Consider the following 19,879-nt stretch of genomic DNA (forward strand, 5'->3'; position numbering starts at 1 on the left):
TGACATGCTATTGTTAGTCTCTCAGACAAGGCGAGCTAAGTTTCCTTCAGACTGAAACTAATATGAGCTGGTTCTCACAGAATGATGCAAGAAGTTCAGGGAGCAACAAGATGAGCTAACATTAGATTCCATAGAGTCATTAATGAGGACTGGATGTGAGACTCCAAAGTCCTTTAAAGATGGGATACAAACATTGTAGTTAAAGTGAAGGTAATTCTGTCATTTAGACATCGATCAGTTTCACAATATTCCTCATGTCTGCATTCAGATACACCCACTACAGTGAGAGAGAGAGAGCCACAGTGCACACAAATATTGGACAGTACACCAAGTAATGTGCTATACGTAATAATGTAATATCAAACAAACAAACTGGTGGACCGTGGTCCAGACTCAGACTTCATCCTAAACGGACTTGAACCTATAAGCAATAAATTATAAGGGGATTTCAAATTTGACGGGATGCTTCTATTTTAACTTGCACAGATTTTCTAGTGTTTACGGCATTTAATAGATCAGACGCTGAACTACGAAGTCAGTTTAGCACAGTCAGACTTTCATTCTTAAATTCGGCTCAACAAAAACTAAAACCTCAGTCTGAGTTAACAGGTATGACAGTGGTTTTCAACTTTCTTTGTTAGCTTAGACTTTCTGCTTCAAACTCATCACACAAACAGGAACATTTAAAGAATCATTTGACTCGTTTTGAGTCAAATGATTCGCTGCACAATAAAACTATTAGACTTCATATATGATAATGTACTGAAGTGCATGTAGGTCTGATACTGCCTCATAATGAAGGAAATCGCTTCAATTTGAACCAAATCCAATTGAAACTAATGTTACTGTTTGAATATTCTCTGTAAGAAACACTAATTAACTAATCAGTTTAGTTTTTTGTGTTCTATCAGCTGCAGCACCAGCAGTTTAAATGGACCTAACAAAAGCATATTTATGATATTTCTGCATCACCAACTAAATACATGTGGAGTTCCCACAGCTTTGAATTTTAGTTGAATACCCCTGTACTATACTATATATGTACAATACACCGCAGATGTCCGCCCATGTTCCACCAGAACGGTTATTTTTTTTGCACACCTCACTTCCACTTTTGATGCTGTAACAAGCATGCCAAGTGCGGAATCTGACTACTTAATTAATTGCCAGAAGAATAGGTATACTACTTGATTACTAAAACAATCAATAGCTTCAGCCCTTCTACAGTTTATCAAACACACCTTGACAGCAAACTGTCTTATGCTCTCTGTAATGAACAAATTAGTAATACAACATAGAAAAAGTTCTCCATAAATCACTTTACACAACTGGAATTATACCCAGGCAATTTCATGTTTTCCATGAAAACTCACACTTTTATTCATGTGCTAACACAATGACAATTACTTGAATTTCCCTGGGGATTAATAAAGTATCTATCTATCCATCTATCTATCTATCTATCTATCTATCTATCTATCTATCTATCTATCTATCTATCTATCTATCTATCTATCTATCTATCTATCTATCTATCCATCTATCCATCCATCCATCCATCCATCCATCCATCCATCCATCCATCCATCCATCCATCCATCCATCCATCCATCCATCCATCCATCCATCCCATCAATTAGTCTTTCACCACGACTAGCTAACACAATGTACCACTACAACACAGGAGTGATGGTTGCTGGAAATGGGCCTCAGTACTCCTATGTAGATATTCCATTAACCCTTTGATGTGTAGTATGGGTCAGGAGACAGTCATTTTCCATTGGATTTGGGTCACCTTTGACCCATGTTGTGCATCAAACGGTTAAAAATCAGCCATTTATGGCTAGAATAGCCATTTACCACATTAACAATGTCTAGACTGTAGTCCTGATTCATTTAATGCTATCTTCATTGAAGAAAACTGCTCTTCTTTAAAAAATAGGGACATTTCGATGTGACCCCAAACTTTTGAACACCACTGTATATGACACAGAAAACATTACTAAGTCATGACTAGCAAGAATACTACCGTATGTCGATTCCACAGGCAGCTAAGTACGGGGCTCATTCAAACATAAAGCTGGCATGTTCAGATCCCGACAGATTTACAGAAAGGAGTGTATGTCTGAAAGGGGGTAAAGATGGATGATGTGACCAACTGGAACATAGGCCTCTTCTTGCAACAGCGCTGGACTGTGTGGCAATTTTGGCATTACGGGCAAACTGGGCCTGGTTCAACAGGAGTGCATTCTTGATCCATCATGAACATTATTGTTTAGTTTTTATTTGATGACAAAAATTGTAAAATGTTTCTTCATAAGTCTCATTTTGAAAGGTTGCTTTGTATGTAGCTTTAGTCTCATTTTTGTTGTGAAAATCAGGCCATCAACAAATACTTCGCAATCAAAACGGCTTTTAAGAGATCAAACATAACATTTCTTGTTACCATATTAGTTTTTTAAGGTAAAATAATGTTCATGTATTTATTAGTTTTTTATATATGAGTTTAACAACAGCATTGTCTCTGTAGGCAGACAAGCACAATTCAAAAATACTATTTAAATGAAAATAAACAGTGCGTGATCTTTAGCAGACCGTTGAGCTGGGATTATTACTCTTCCAAGGAACACAGCAGAGTTATGTGATGATCTGCGTTGGTTTGTGTGTAAGCAACATTACTAAAAAATGGACCAAAGGATTTGGATGAAATTTTCAGGAAAGGTCAGAAACGACACAAAGACCAAGTGATCAGATTTCAGCAGTGATGTGGCCTATAGTCTGGATCCATGGATTTGTTAAGATTTATGTATCAGATTGCGAGATAGTGTCACTGTAACTATGACAACAAGTGAACACTACCTCAGCTGCCTGCATGAATTCATGACACCCTACATATTTCAGTCACGTGATTCATTATCCGTACATAACGTACACATGCATAACACATGCCTGTGCTCACCGCAAGTTAATTTTCTATTTATTTATTTAGTTTGAGGGTAGACTAAATATTAAATGGCCAGATTCTATGTTGCAATGATTTCTGAATATACAAATTGAGTTTATATATATCTATCTATATATATCTATCTATATATTGGATGTTAATAACATGGTTCTGTCATGGAAATGTTTTAGATCTAAATTGCTATGTCTGTTAGAAATTACTTCAAAATGGATAAACAGATTTAGATGAAATTTTCAGGGAAGGTCAGAAATGACACAAGGACCAAGTAATTAGATTCTGGTAGTGCTGTGGCTTATAGTCTGGATCCATGAAGTTTTTGAAGATGTCAGCTGTCGGAAATGATACAACGAATGAGCAGCCTTGGTGGAGAACTGAGCTCTCTGAGTGCTTTTCTAGTTTTGTTATGGTACAGTCAATTATAGTTTGAAGTGTAACCATCAGAACTAGGGGTGACAGTAAAAAATTCCTGTCCCAACTGCAAACTGATTCCATTGTGTCTTGCTGTCCTCAGGAGTTTTGGCTCTACAATGGACTAAGTGTGCAAGTCTTACGTAGTTGTGTTGAGTAAGGCCTGAAAAAAAAATTTCTTGCAGAGTGATGTCACTGACCATCAAGGACCATACGAGCAGCAATGGCTGCTGGGTATCCAACAGTCTTGGCCATGGCGGAGAAGCCGCTGGGGTCACCATACACCACCAGGCTGATGTGTTTGGTCTCCAGCTCACCAGTTGGGTGGCGAATTCCCACATCATTTCTCATGACGATCATGTCACGCTCGCCCTTATCTGAAAACAGGACAGAAGTGAATAGCTGACACCAGTATTACAATCGGAGCTTGTGTTCTTGTAGACTGTGGTAAAGGTAAGCTCACCGAAGGAGAGTTTGGCTTCCAAATGCTTCGCAAGAGCAGCTAGAATGCTGTCTGCATGAGGCACTGACTCATCGCTCAGCATCCCAAACCTTCACAGAGAAACAAAAAACAAGACATTTTCTTCAAAATAAAATAACCTTTACAAAGCCATATTAAAAGCTTCAAAGAAAATTACTCTGCCGCAATACCCCAGTAGCGTTGCGATGGCAGCCCACACGTCCTTGGCTAAATCTAAAGAGATGAGCAGTTGCTTTTTGTGGCTGCTTTGCAGGTGAATTGAATAAATGAACAACAAGTCATTCAATTTGAGCTGCGAGTACATTGGTTTTTCCCTTGAACGACACAGATGGAATGTTTCCAATAGTTCACTTTTACCGTCAGAGGAATTTACATTTCAATGCCAGCGTGGCCCTCTTCCCTTCACAGCTAACAGCAAAGGACAATGACGGCACGAAGCCTTGGTCTCAAGAGACCCTTGGAAAAGTTAATTTAAATTGAAGATTGTGCAGGCTACACCACTTCAAGCGTTCTCGTTAGGGAGGGAAGTGAAAAGTGTGCAGAAGAGGAGCAGCCTCAGCCTTCCTCTCAGCGCTGTGTACAGCAGCAACGCTAACTTCTAACTCATTTGCTCACAGCCACAAAAAATAGACATCAAAAGGATTAGTTTATAGTAGCACCACACAGGATTTGGTTTCTTCAACAACCACGTAAAGAGTTCCTTAATAAAAATTGTTTGTTTGTGACTTCTGAATATCAATTTCTTGCAAAAAAACAAAAAACAAAACATATTCAGCTGTATAAAACTAAAACACATTCACTACAGATTTGGTCAAAACTGAGTTGAGGCCAGAATATGACTTTTTTGTATCACCAAATAAAAAGTTGTTACTACTACAGAAATATGGCAATATGACAAAGATAACTTTCTGAGAAAACAGCATGAAAAATCTGTTGTAGCTTCAAAATTGATACAAAAAAACAACTACAGTAGCTTAAAACTACCTGGTGCAGCAGCCCTGGCTATCCTTGTTGAAACTAAGGCTGAATCTGCTGATTGATTTCTCCCTGTCAGATATCTGTAAATAGTGATGGTTGCTAGAAATGGGCCTATGTATCCCTATGCAGATATTCCATGAAAAATCAGCCAATTCCAGCTAGAATAGTCATTCACCATATTCGGGGCTGCACAGTGGCTTGGTGGTTAGCACTTTCACCTTGCAGCTAGAAGATCCTCGGTTCACGTCCTGGGCTTCCCGGGATCTTTTTGCACGGAGTTTGCATGTTCTCCCTGTACACGTGTGACCTTTTTCCGGGTTCTCTGGCTTCCTCCCACAGTCCAAAAGCATGCTGAGCTTAACTGGTGATTCTAAATTGTCTGCAGGTGTCAATACGAGTGTGACTGTTTGTCTCTATATGTAGCCCTGAGATAAACTGGTGACCTGTCCAGGTTGTTCCCTGCATTGACCCTAATTCAGCTTGGATAGACTCCAGACCCCCTGCAACCCTAATGAGGATTAAGCAGTGTATAGATAAGGGATATATAAACATTAACAATGTCTAGACTGCATTTCTGATTAATTTAATGTTATCTTCATTGAAAAAAACAGCTTTTCTTTCAAAAATAAGGACATTTCTAAGTGACCCCAAATTTTTGAACAGTAGTGTACATAAATACAAAATTTTCTCTTGCCCTTTATACAAAATAGGTCATTTAAAAATGATCAATAATTATTATCAACATTTTTCATGACAGACTTTTCAGTCATCTTGCCCTGTTCTCACCATCTCAGAGTGTCCATCCTGAAGTCGTCCTGTCCAATGCGTTCAAATACGGCTTCTTCAAAGGCATCATGGGAGATGGAAGAAGACAATCCCATCTGCTGACAAAGGAGTTCTTTCTGTAATGAGGAAAGGAAAAAAATCCCAGTAAATCCTTTCATCAATTCTCTATGTAGTTCCATCACACCTAAAATCGGACAATCACATTTAAATTTGCTTTTACGTCCACTACACCTCCCAGAGATAAACAGTTCATAGTTTGTCTGCCGGCTCCTATTTAAGTCCTAGATTGTGTCCTTGCTACTTATGTTGATTTCCTGAACTGTCTCTTTGCTTCCCTTTTAATGCATGGAAATTTGACACCTTTAAAAGTGAAATGAAAAAAATGTTTGAGTGTTTTCAGAAAGTAAAGGGGCGGGTTAAAACTGCCAATCTTCTTTTGTTTACTGATAAACACATCCTGAACAGGCAGCAATGTGTTTCCCTTTCAGATGATGAACGCCATCTGCAGTAAACTCTCATCTCTCATCAGTGCATCGGCTTAGTGCACCCTTGATGTTGTTAAGCAGCTATTGACAGTAATAGACTCTTCCCACTTCCACAGTCAGAAGCTTCAAGTGGCTGAGCTGCCAAACAGCTTGTTTCATTAAACTGAATGAGTGCAGAAAGTAGCAGGGTGCACTGCTTAGAGGCTGCTTTTCAAACATGTGTTTGGATGTTTTCAAACATTGTGAAGATCCTCAGCTGAGGTTCCTACCCAGGAAATGGGAGCTGAAGTGGACTGCAAGATGGGACTGGGCTCGCTGTTGATCAGACCCAGTTTAACAAAACCACTCATGGCCTTGGAGAAGCCCTGTGGAACAGAACAGGAGATAAAGTCAGTCACAGTGAAAATAAGAAATACAAGACACTTGGAGACGTTAAGTTTGGCAAAACATGTTTGTACATACATTTTTCAGAGACAGAAACGGTTTCACTTCAACTATTTTAGTTTCAGAATACAATATATAATTTTTAGAATAGAATACAATAGAACAGCCATTTTATTGTCAAACAGAACACACACTAGCTGGTGCACATTGAATGAAATTTCGATGCAAAAGCTCACCAAAAATTATTTGAAATAAAACTATTACAATATGTACATGTACAGCCGAGCAGGGCGCCGCCATCTTGGTTTTTTTCACTCTGATTAAGACAACAGCTTTACAAGACACATATCCACAGTGATTTTTTTTTCTTGTCGATCTATCATTGCTGTCATGCATTTCCTCTCTTATTTTACATGTAAAACTCAGTTGGACAGTCTTGTATGCCATACCATCACCACGTCATGGAAATTGTTTTTTTTTGGCAGATTTGGAGATAACATTGGATCCTCTTTGAAGGACCATAAAACACACAATTTGATACATTGCGTACTGCATGTACACAATGCATGTACTGCCCATTTCAAATACCACCACTACATTTCAGTCTGATTCAAAACAGGGCTTTTTCTTGTCAGGCTATTCCATAACTCCATTTAAAGAAAGAATTAATCTTGGCTGGATTTCCATTTCAATCCCTGAATCCTAACTGAAGCAAACACTGTTTTTGGTTCATATGAAAATTAATAATTGTTACTCTGACTTAATCTTATGATCTGTATTAAATATAACCATCTGCAATCTGATTTATAGTTTTCAGACAGAATACCTGAAAGTAAAGTACAACTTACTTCCTTTTAAATGAGGAAAGAAATGCAGATGTTGCACATAGGCAATAAACTAACTTTCCAGCTGGAAAAAAATTAAAGAATTTGTTGGCAGAAAAATGTATCTGTGATTATTTTGATGATTTGTTACATGTAAAACATTACATAATATCTGGGGATCAGCTCTGAGGATTTCCTCCTTCATTCTTACTTGCAGCTCTTAATTAGACTGATTTGCTGCTCAGAAAATATCACAGACGATTGTAGAAGAGCCGATAACCACATTACACAAGTAAAGTGATAGTCATATAATACACATCATATAGTGTCGTGTTTTGAGTATGATGTGCTAAAAGTAAAAGATGATATAATTGTGGCAAATGCTATTAGACTGAAGAATAAAATTAAAATGTCTATAAAATATATAATGACGAATATTTGAGTAATGACTGATGTTTTGATGGTAATGTGTGTTTGTCTGTGGAGGACACATACAGCTGGAAGTAAAACATGTATTCTTGGTGTAAAGACAGTTCATATGCTTTGTAGAAAAATGAAATATGAAATACTCAAAAGATAATGGTGTAAATTTCAGGAAATGTAACTCAAAAATTAAACATTTGTTTAGGAAATATAATACATAATGGTGTAACATGCATAAAAACTGTCACAATAGTAGGGCTGAGTGTACAGGAGACTAGGGCCAAGTCTGAACATGTCTGGGCATGTTCTCTGTAAAACATGGCCTAATGATAACCTAATGCACATGTCCTCTGCATGCTGTCATTTAGTGGTGATATACAATAGTCTGATGTCAAGATCTGACCAATAGATTTAGAAAAGTATAAAAATATCAAAACTAAAATGACCAACTCTCACAGCATAAAAGACAATGCACAGCTCAGTATCTTTAGTAATTCTGGTGGTATTATCACTGCTAGGAACTGCTAGTGGATTCTCTGTCTACAATAAATCCTGCTGCCTCTGAATGCTGACTTCTCCTGGTGATTTTTTGAAGAGCTTAAAAGACACTTTTTGGACATTTGAGCATGGTCATATCTTAGACTCTGGCACATGATTTGGGACTTTCCACATCAATAGCTACAAAGCAATGATTTTACAGCTTGTGCTAAGAGTGCTTGCTGTTGGACTTGCTCATGTGAGTAAGGGTTGTACCTTGAAACGCAGTGTTCCTCTGATTAGAGTGTGTGCTGTCTGGATGCCATATGGTTCCGAGTACTTGGTGCTGTCCCGATTTGGAAATCCCTCCAGGTTGAAACCTGGAAAGAAATCCATCGGAGTCGTGGAATCCATCAGAGAGCCACCAGGTGGAACACTCACCACCTCAACGGTACACAAAGGCATTTAAAGATAGGTTTATTAAAAATGATGATAATAATAATAAGTGCAAAAGAATGATCTGTGCTCTTATAATATAGAATAAGAATTTGAGGCTCCTGTACCTGGTTGTCTTTGAGGAAGATGGCAGGGCTGATGGTGTTGAGGAGGACACCATACGGACTCCAGCTGAACTTGTAACGAAGAGGATTGTCTGAGCACTCAGGAGCAGGAAGACCCCCACAGAATGAGGTATACGACTCCACCTAAACAACACAATATTATAACAATTCCCTGGGATTCAACTGTCTGATTGGCAATATTTTTTCATTCTTGTATTCAATGACTACAAAATGATGTGTTGGTGACATGACATATTCTTGTAAATGCAGAATGTACCAGTTCAACATGGTCTTCTACAGAGAACCCTGCATTTTGAGTCATCTTTACCTTTAATGTTCCTATGTTAAGTGAGTATTTTTGTCTGTTTATAGTGACTGCTTTAGCTGTGGAAGCGTTTGGTTTGCTCAGTTTGGCCCACAGGAACTGCTGAGGGCTCAGTAATTTAAGTTTCATTGCCATAAAGAAAATGAATGAGTGACAACTAAAAAAGGAGTTAGTTTGCTTCACTTACACTACCATTCAAAAGTCTAGGGTCACTTAGAAATGTCTGTATTTTTGAAAGAAAAACATCTGGGGAAAAATCTGGGGACATACAAGACTTTCATTGATTTCCCAAAAACAAGGACAATATTGGACCTAAAAGCAGTACAGGTGACTAACTGACACGTTTTCCCCTCAGACCTTACCCTAACTGTACGTGCGTGTTGCTAAAACAAAACTGTTGTTGAGTCATATCAGCATACATCTGTCAACTCGATGCTTGTAATCATGTAAGCTCAGACTTGACAGCTGACAACTGCAGTTGTAGTGGGTCCTCCAGCTGCCCAAAATTTATTGTTATATCACACAACATTTAAATGTGATATCCATCTATCTCTTTAGTGCAAATGTCACAAATTCTAAACAACATAAAAATACCACAAAAAGGGGGACGTGATCAAAAAAATTAATCAAATTTATTACAGGTGTAATTAATTAATCGCAATTAATCACATTTTTGTCAAATAGCAATATTTGACACAATAAGTAATTATTTTCAATTCAAATACATTTTGATTGACAGTTGAATCAATGATTAGACATATACATGTTTATAATTTAAAATTTATAAAATTAATACAATTTTAAAATGGGACATAGAGAAAAAAAAGTGATTTTGATGATTTAAGACCTGGATTTAGTTTGGTTTATCCATTGTATGGCACATAACATCAGCATAAGTAGTTCAAAGTCCTTCAGAAAGTAGAAAATCCACATATTCATTCTGTTTTCATAGTTTCTGGGTCTGATAAATGATGTTACTTTGATGGTTCTTTTTTTTAGGAATATAAAATTTTATTTATAAACAAAATATTTTTTCATATACTAAAAGTTTATAATTAAGTTATTAAAAGAGACATTTTTGTTTAACATATTCATCTGCCGAGGCGCCGCCTCTTTGGCAGTGTAATAACTTAAACCACAAAAATGTTTGTTTCATTTCTATTTATCTACATTTTTCATCTGTCTGCTCCATTCACAGATTACTGCAAACTCAAAATGCCATTATAGTGATTATATTCAACATTTTACGACTTTGCAAACTAAAGCACTTTCAGTGTCTTCTAAAGTGGCCTATTATGGGATGGCTACACCATTAGCTGTTAGCAGGACTGTTGTAGCTAACGTTAGCTGTGGTGCTAAAAGCAACATATTTTGCATTGAGGTGATACCATCGGCTTGAAGTGATGCAGTGATCAGAAAACTCTTTGTTTCACAATTTGCACACAACCACGGTTTTATCCAAGCTGCCATCAGGAAGCTTTCTAAAAGAAAACTTTCCTCCCAACAAGCACAATGAATCTCGTCTTTACCTTTACTTTTCTCGTCTTTAACGTGTTAAGTCCCAGCCCTAGTTTTAACACTTGGCTGAGATGAAAAAGTGCACTGACAAAAAATACAACAAAGTAGAATCCAAACAAATCAGATAAGTGAAAATTGCATTAATAAACAGGTGTATAGATGTTCCCATTTCAGTACTTTGTGTTTATTGATTTAAGTAAATATGGGTTAATTAAGCTGACCATTGGTAGCAATGGTGAATAGCTGAAGTCTACTAAGGATTTGATTGAAGTGGACAGTAAATCATGGAAATCAATCAATAATCTTGTGTTAAGTAATTTATCATTTAACCTGAACCAAATCAGGTCCATATTTCTTTGCATAAAAAGGCTAAAATGTTCTCAGGTCTTTTCAGATTGTGGATTGGTAAATAAAGAACTAACGTCAAAAGAAAAAGAAATCCTTGTCAGTCCACATCTGACTGTGTGTTTGGACTAAAACCTGTGTGAAATTCAGTAGTGAGGAACATGTGGACTGTGAGTCAGTGTAACGGATCAATATGAAATAAAGCCTCCGTCTCCGCGTGTTAAACAATCATTATCTGACACGCACTCACACGGTGTGTGTTGACTCACAATGCAGCCGTCAGCTTTGGCATGATCAATACACTCCATGGCCAGCATGTGGTCGATTCCTGGATCCAGTCCCATCTCATTCACAATGGTGATGCCTGCTTCCTCCGCACTGACCACAGACAGACAGACAGACAGACAGACAGACAGACAGACAGACAGACAGACAGACAGACAGACAGACAGACAGACAGACAGACAGACAGACAGACAGACAGACAGACAGACAGACAGACAGACAGACTGTGTGTAAATATACCTTTATTGTATACTGAGTGTTCCAATGCCTTCTCATTAGTGTTGTTTTGTAATATGACTGCTGCTTCGAGTGCACACACTACCGTTGAAAAGCTTTGGGGTCACTTAGAAATGTCCTAATTTTTGAAAGAAAAGCATTTTTTTTCAGTGAAGATAACATTAAATTAATCAGAAATACAGTGTAGACGTTATTGTGGCAAATGACTATTTTAGCTGGAAACGACTGATTTTTAATGGAATATGTCCATAGGGGTACAGAGGAACATTTCCAGCAACCATCACTCCTGTGTTCTAATGCTACATTGTGTTAGCTAATGGTGTTGAAAGGCTAATTGATGATCAGAAAACCCTTATGCAATTCTGTTAGCCCATGAATAAAAGTGTGGTTTCATGGAAAATGTGAAATTGTCTGGGTGACCCCAAACTTTGGAACAGTAGTGTAAATGTGTGTTAAATACATTTGATTGATGAACTCATACATAATGGATGCCATTTTTTCGGAAAGAAAAAAATCACACATGAAGTGAAAAAATGGTGTCAAAAGCAAGACATTTATAGTCTAATGCAGGGGTCACTAAATGGCAGACTGCGGTATTGATCCAGACCCAGATGGCATCTTATACAGACCCAGACCTGTAATCAGTAAATTGTAACAGTATTTTAAATTTGATGGGTTGCTTCTACTTTACCAGCACAGCTTTTTTAGTTTTATGGCTTTGGTTATCAGCCCAGCAAACACACAGACCAATAACGTACGAGTTCAGCCATCTCATGTGACGTACTCAGCCAATGAAGTCTCTGCATTGCAGGCGCTAAACATTGCAGCTCTGTGATCGGAAAACAGTTGAGAGGCGAGGGACAGATGAGAGGACAGACCGTGGTCACATGCTGACCATGTTTGGCTCAACATACAGCTGCGAGGCAGCTTTCTAAACGACCAACATAATCAAAACTAAATATCGTTCCAGATTCACCAATGAGTTCCAAATGTGTTTGAGAACGACCCTGACACCATTCAGGCCACGATTCAGAATAGTGGCAGGGCAAGCTGCAGCTCACTTCTCCCATTAAGCAGCAGGGAAGTGATATAAGACAAGAAAAAAGGCAAAAGTATTCAATTGTTTACATTTTTTGAGATTTAAGTATTGTTAAAGATGTATATAAATTGGTTCAGGTTGTTCAGTCATATTTTTTTAAGCTCTGCACTTTATTTTAAGATGTACAGTTATATCAAGAGTTATTTATTAATAAATGTTGTCAAAATGTTTTTGAACCGTACTGAATTTGTTTGATTTGCTGGTCAGTTATTTATTACAAGTAGATGCTAATAAAACTACTAGGTTACATCAACATATATCACACTAATTCAAGTTAGACATTATGATGTCCTGGACCTTTGCTTTAATAAATTTTCTCTGACTGGACCTCTTTGAATTTTAGTTGAATACCCCAGGTCTAATGTGTTACGTTTCCTGAATTACTACTAAATGCGTGTTTTATCTGTACATACTAATTTATGATATGAATGACGGCCAAATCTATGAAAAACAGTGGCCAAGTTGTAATAGACTAACAATGCAAATGAAAGGATAATAAATCCTGCTAAATCTCTGTCTGCTGTGTACTGGATATTCACCTGCTCTGTAGCTCCTTCATGGCAGGACTCAGGTAGCTGGCTGTCACCATGTTCACCTTCCTCTTGATGCAGTGTTTGGCAACAAGTGGATGGAATGAGTAAGGCAGCATGCTGAGGAGCGGAGGACGGAGGTGATGTTAGGACATATTACTGTTAAATTAACTACAAAAATTCTATTTTAAGTTGGTGTCATGGAATAGGGCTGAGCCTGACAACCTGAATCTGTGATATGCATACAACTTTACAAAATAACTGCCTCCTTTAGACAACATAAAAATAAAAGGAAATCTTTCTATTACATCCACCTACTGGAACAGTACTATACAAGAGTTTATTAGCATTAACCACCCTCCCCTCAAATATTTCAACAACTTACATTAGAAAGGTAGATAAAGATGGCTGGCTGCTCGTTTTAACAGTGTGACTACAGTTCCTGCTGTACCTGATGACAAGGTCATGATCTTTGACCAGAGAGTCGAGGTGTCCCTCCTGACTGCTGACGTCCAGCGTGATGGGGATGGTGTTGGGGTATTTGGCTGCCAGTTCTTCCGCTTGCTTCAGTACCACTGATGCTGAATGCAAATAAAGAAACCACCGGAAAACACTGTCAGTGGAAGGTGTGTGTTCAGGGATCTGAAAAAAGTTCTGATGCCATCCCATTGAGGCTACAGTGTTCAGTTCTGCTCCCAGAAAAATGATTTTAACTAGCTTTCAAAACACTTTTTTTTTTTGCCAAAAGTAGTGCAGTGTACATTATTTCACAAGAAATTTCATGAGAAATTTCTATGGTTGCATTTTTCTGAGGCTCAGTAGGAAAAAGTCCTTCAGTGTGGCAACAAGGGCTGTACAAAGTGAGGACAGTTAGGAGGTTGTCTGCTGATGATGCCAGGCCACTGTCAGACCAACCTGATATAACCACGCCTGCACAGTCTCAATGAAGCAGATCGGTTAAACTTGTGCATCAAGATCTTAGGTAAATAGTTTTTAGTCCAGAATATCTAATGTTTTTGAGTGCAAAACAGGTTCATTCTTTGTGCCCGCGGGGAGACCCACTACACCTGCAATTGTTAGCTGTCAAGCCTGAGCTTACGATTACAAGCATCGAGTTGTACGATTTATGCTGGTATGACTATACTGACCTCAAAAGTTTTACAATAGTTTTGTCTTAGCAACAAGCACTACAGTTACAGTAAGGTCTGAGAGGAAAAAATGTGTCAGTCACCTGTACTGCTTAAAGGTCCCATATTGTCCTTCCATCCATCCATTATCTATACACTGCTTAATCCTCGTTAGGGTCACGGAGGGCTGGAGTCTAAAACCTACGCATGCACAGGGAGAACATACAAACTCCATGCTGAAAGATTCCAGGAAGGCCGGGACACAAACCAGGGATTTTCTAGCTGCAAGGCGAAAGTGCTAACCACCAAGCCACTGTGTAGCCCTCATATTGTCATAAGGACATGAAACAATGAAAGTCTTACATGTCCTCAGATTTTTTTTTTCCAAGTTTTCATCTTAAATGCGGTAAAAAAGGTTCATTTCACCAAGACTGTATAAACCCTGCCTGTAGCTCTGGCTGTTTCAGTGCCTGTAGCTTTAAATACAGCTGAACTACTGTTGTCTACATCCATGATTGACAGTGCAGAGCAAACAATTCTATGCACAGCAGCCAACACAGATGTGAATGTGAGTGTGTGAGATCGTAACTTTCTATCGCTTCAAACTTTCTCTATAAGAAATGTATCCACCGTTCAAAGTCATGCGTATGGTAAACTCGTTGGATGATGTGTTTATAAGATTTCAGCAGAACACAGCAGCAGCTTCGAAATGGTTCTGAATTTACTGCTGGATTACATGTAGTCTTAATGGGCTACAATTTAGTAACTGTTTCATATTAGTGTTGTTGTTTGACAACTGAAACAGAAAAATATGAAAATGAGAGCGGATTCATTGGGAATTCAGTTGTATTAAAATACAGTATGTCAGCAAAGAGAATGAGAGATAAGCAAAGAGATTCAAACACCAGCTGAGCACCACTGAAGCACAATAAACCACGTCCTTTTTTGATGGTTTTAAAATGGTGTTTAAGTTTACACCATCTCCTAAAAATCTCTCAGCGTTATAGTTTCTACAGAGCTCCAATCTCTGGTCATACAGGAAGACAGGAAGGCTCTCCAGCGTGTCATTAAAACAATGCAGTTCATCTGTGGAGCAGCTTTCCCCCAACTACAGGACATTTACATCACCCAGGTCACAAACAGAGCACACAGCATCATCAAGGACCACACCCACCCACAGCACACACTGTTCACACTTCTGCCATCTGCCAGACGCTACATGAGTGTGAAAGGAAGGACCACCAGACTAAAAAACTGTTTCTATCCGCAGGCCATCAGGCCACTAAATCACTGACTCACCTGCAATATCTATGAATAGCAATATTTTGCACGTCCTGCCTTTGCACCTATTCTTTGCCCGTTTACATGACAGTATTGCAGAAGATGCCACCAGAATTGTATTTGTAACTATTTTAATCTTATTTTAGTTTTTTCATTTTTATTTGATCTTATATTATTTATTTCAGATGTGTGAAGGTTACTCAGGGGAACCACTGTGTTTCTGCTGTGCGTATGATGATAAAGTTCTTGAATCATCATCATGATCATACGATCAAAGCTAATGGTAACATTCGCCATTAGCCACACATCATTCAGTTAGCGTTACTTTCTGCCTGCACAAAATTTCAAATGGCTTGTAAAGCTGGGAGGCCATGTAGTCGTGGGGTGGCAGGAGTAAATGCGTTTTGGTTTGGAAGACAAACTCACCTACAGTGACCTGAGTCCTCTCATCCCGGGTCAGATACTCAACAACAGGTCCAGAGACATATCCTGAACCTAGCAGCAGAACTCGCTTCATGCCGGTCTTTCTCGTGATCTCGGCCTTCTCCCTGAAGGACATTAGACTTGCAGTTAGAAAACCACCTTAGTAACACTTCATTAAGTCTTAGTGGCTGTTTCTGCTTACAAGTGAGGATGTTAAACTCTAAGCCACACACACTTTAAAACATTGGACTAAAAAGGAGTTTCTAAAGATGGAAGCACCAAAGTAAAAAAGGGATTTTATGTAAAAAAGACACTCTCACCTTCAGGTAAATCCTTTGTTAAAGATACACTACCATTTAAAAGTTTGGGGTCACTTAGAAATGTCCTTATATTTGAAAGAATTTTTTTTTTCAATGAAATAACATTACATTAATCAGAAAAACAGTCTAGACATTGTTAATGTGGTAAATGACTATTCTAGCTGGAAACAGTTGATTTTTAATGTAATATCTACATAGAGGTACAGAGGAACATTTCCAGCAACCATCACTCCTGTGTTCTAATGCTACATTGTGTTAGCCAATGGTGCTGAAAGGCTAATTGATGATTAGAAAACCCTTGTGCAGTTATGTTAGCACATGAATAACAGTGTGAGTTTTCATGGAAAACATGAAATTGTCTGGGTGACCCCAAACTTTTGCGTAACCTTGTAACCTGTATAGTGTAACCTTGTTTGAAAGTCAGCAGCAGAAAGTCACCATTTACAACAAATTCCATCATTATCTATTAAGCAAAACCCAAAACAGTTTCTGTTTGGTCAAAATCAAATTCTGTTTACAGTGTGAAGGAGGTTTTGTCCAAATGTGATGCTTCCATCTGGTTCTTAAAACTTGATGATTGGATGGAAACCAGTCTAGTCATCAACTAGTGTTGCAGCTTTTCTGGCTAAAACATTCCAGAAACTCATTACCCATTTAGTTTCATATCAGCAAGCTACCAGTACAGAACTATTTTTGCCTGTGTTCAGTTTAAAATTTCTCTTGTTATCCTTCCAACCGTATAACTTTGGATGATAAGGAATTAGTCAACATCAAGAGACTATTTGAGTAGTGCAACCAGCGCATAGAACAATGAAGATCAGGAAAAAAACTTTGTGCTAATTAAACAGCAAAAGTTTTCCTGTATATGAAAAGATGTACACTTTCCAAGAAACAAGTCTTTATTCTGTGGGAATATATTTGATTACATTCTGGAAATTAAGCACACTGAATTTTTTGTTCGCAAAGCTGCAGTGAGCAATTTATTCATTAATGTACAGACAATTTTAACTGAATGACTGTGATACGAAAGAAAACTTGAAAACAAGATATTCCTCAGGCAAATTCTGGGGTTATAAGGAGCATCTTTATTCAATTATTTCCCAGTCGGTTTATCTATTTATGTCCGAGACAATGTGAGTATGAGTCTAACTCACAGTGAATTCAAGTAAGATGTGTATCTCTATTTTGTATTTTACTTTTCAAATCTTTGGAATAAATTTGGATCAATAATAAGCAGGCCAAGCTCCATTACAGTTTGAAAACCTGTGGACTATTCCCTATTCTTTTTCACAGATGGAAATTTCACTAAAGAAAAAAATTAATTCCACACTTAATGTAATGTTCACCTGCCAAATTCAAGTACCAGAAATTTGCAAAATCTGGCAACACTGTAGGAAGTGTAATTAGGAATGTAGGAATACATTTACAGAGGAGAAATCTAGCACAATAAAATGATCTTTTCACTGCAAATGCAATGTTAAATAATGAAGAAGAATGTTTGACTGGCATATAACAATTTTATATTTCGATACAACTTTACAAATCTTTGAAAGAATGCAGTTCAAACTACAATGGTTGTGTGTTCTTTAATTTCTTTCAAATGATGGAACCAATGTTGATACATCTGTTTTTGTTTTTTTTAATAAATAGGCTAATATTTGCCTGTGGGAATCTCAGAATGGTGTGTGCACATTGCATTCTTACAATCCAATGTGCACAAAGTCAAAGTGGTGACAAAACTGAGCAAACTGTTTCCATATGACTGATAAGGATCTGGACTAAACCAGGAGGTGGGGTGGACTGGGTGACTTGGGGGAAAGTCATCAAAAGTTTATTGTAAGAATAAACCTAAACATTGTGTATATTTGTGAGTTATTTTGTCAGAGTTGTTAATTAATCAGCAACTATAAATCAGTGTCACGGCTGCACAGAACTCCTATTTTATATTAAATGCCAACATAAGACTTCAAATATCTAATGAGATGAGAAATGAATACAATAATTTGTATAAAGATTGAAAAAATCTTGTAACCTAAAAGCATTATCAAAATGACGGTCATTCCAGAAATCTTACATCCCACCGATCAAATTTCAAATACTAAAACATGCAGTTGTTGTGTAAATTTGCTTTTCTTGAGACCAAACCTAAAAAAAAAAAAACTAGGAGAAAAGAATGTTTGAAAATATTTTTTTAAATACCAAATAAGTCTGGAGATCCCTCTAAAATGCCATTTTTCTCTTATCCCACCCCCAAATGACCAAATTGAATCTCAAATAAAACTATTAAAATTAAATTTGAATCTCCTTTTTTTGGTATTTTTTTTTTCATTGATGTATCTTGTAATTGTGGGAAAAAAAAATTTTATCAACATAATATTTTAAATACTATCATGCATGATATATGCAACAACTCTGTTAGCATAGCCTTTTTAGCTGATAGAAGAAGAAAACAGTGAATCATATGATACACTGGAATTAACATCATCAAACAGATGAACCGAAAGAACGTGTAGAGCAAAGCTAAGGCAACTCTTCTGTTTTTCATATTTTCATAACATTGTCAGCCTTGATTGAATGTCTCACTCTACCTCATGCAACCCTGTTATGCATATTATCAGGATAAGACAAATTAGTTTTCCTTTTTTCTTTCCTTTTTCCATCAGTAAGTTTGTCTTCTCGGTTAGCAGTAACAGCTCGCTAAACATCTCGCTTCTACTCCTGAGAAAAAGCTAACATTAGCAACCCTGATCATGTGATTAGAGTAGGGTTAGCAAACAACAAATAAAACATGTAACAAAAATGGTACCATTGATGCATAAGCTGAGCTAATCAAGCCTTTGATAGTTTATAACCTATTACTGATGAATGTGGAGCAGAAAATTGTAAAAGAGAAGTGTATTTTTCAAAAAGCCCGAATGTCCTCCAATTCTGGAATGACCCATAACTAACAATCACTTACGCATTAAAGACATGCGTCTGTCAATACTTACCCATTACTTTTCCCTACACTTTTAGCTCATTAATATGTCAGACATTATGAAAGAATCAGGGCTGTAGCCAATAGTTGCAACAACTTTCCCTACATAAAATATTGAAAAGTGGTAGTTAGATGAAAAATTACAAGAAATTTACAATCTGACCATACATTTACTGCCAAATTGTGTTTTCTGTTTACACTGTCAAGAACTGGCAGTGACTTCAACAGTACATCGTATATCCAGTACTCAGAAAGTACTGAGACATCATTACACATGTAAACAATAGTGACAATGAAAGTCATTTTATGCATGGCAGCAAGCAGTCTTTAAAGAGTTAATGAGGGTTCTTCTCCAGACAAGTGGATTCAGTTAAGAAGTGTGGTTATGCATGCTGGATTATCTTAGCACCCCAACGACAATAACACCAGCATTGTTACAGAAAAGAGGCATCACCCATCGTGACCTGTGGCATTAATATCCCACCACCAACACCACCAACCCCCACCTCAAATCCCCAAGAGTCAGACCCGTGGACTCCTTAGCTCTGGCCTAATTGGTTGCGACACTGCACACAGGCATGAGTCGCAGTGGGACTGACTGGAGGTCCGCCTGGCACTCGTCTTCTTAATTAAAAAAAGAA

The 19,879-nt window shown here is 37.6% G+C and overlaps 1 protein-coding gene across 2 annotated transcripts in view; it reads right to left on the reverse strand.

The window, feature by feature from the left end:
- The window catches only part of aass (aminoadipate-semialdehyde synthase), a 48,143-nt gene that overhangs the window by 2,536 nt on the left and 25,728 nt on the right, over positions 1 to 19,879 (reverse strand). For both annotated transcript variants that reach the window (XM_035947466.2, XM_023268709.3), the window contains exons 14-23: positions 15,945 to 16,066; positions 13,562 to 13,691; positions 13,120 to 13,230; positions 11,229 to 11,337; positions 8,775 to 8,915; positions 8,488 to 8,655; positions 6,373 to 6,468; positions 5,619 to 5,734; positions 3,837 to 3,925; positions 3,574 to 3,750 (exon numbers count right to left, since the gene is read on the reverse strand). In XM_035947466.2, coding sequence (XP_035803359.1) covers positions 3,574 to 3,750; positions 3,837 to 3,925; positions 5,619 to 5,734; positions 6,373 to 6,468; positions 8,488 to 8,655; positions 8,775 to 8,915; positions 11,229 to 11,337; positions 13,120 to 13,230; positions 13,562 to 13,691; positions 15,945 to 16,066 — 1,259 coding nt within the window. The remainder of the gene's footprint in view (positions 1 to 3,573; positions 3,751 to 3,836; positions 3,926 to 5,618; positions 5,735 to 6,372; positions 6,469 to 8,487; positions 8,656 to 8,774; positions 8,916 to 11,228; positions 11,338 to 13,119; positions 13,231 to 13,561; positions 13,692 to 15,944; positions 16,067 to 19,879) is intronic.

This window comes from Amphiprion ocellaris, chromosome 3, assembly GCF_022539595.1.
Source record: "Amphiprion ocellaris isolate individual 3 ecotype Okinawa chromosome 3, ASM2253959v1, whole genome shotgun sequence".
NCBI classification, from domain to species: Eukaryota; Metazoa; Chordata; class Actinopteri; family Pomacentridae; genus Amphiprion; species Amphiprion ocellaris.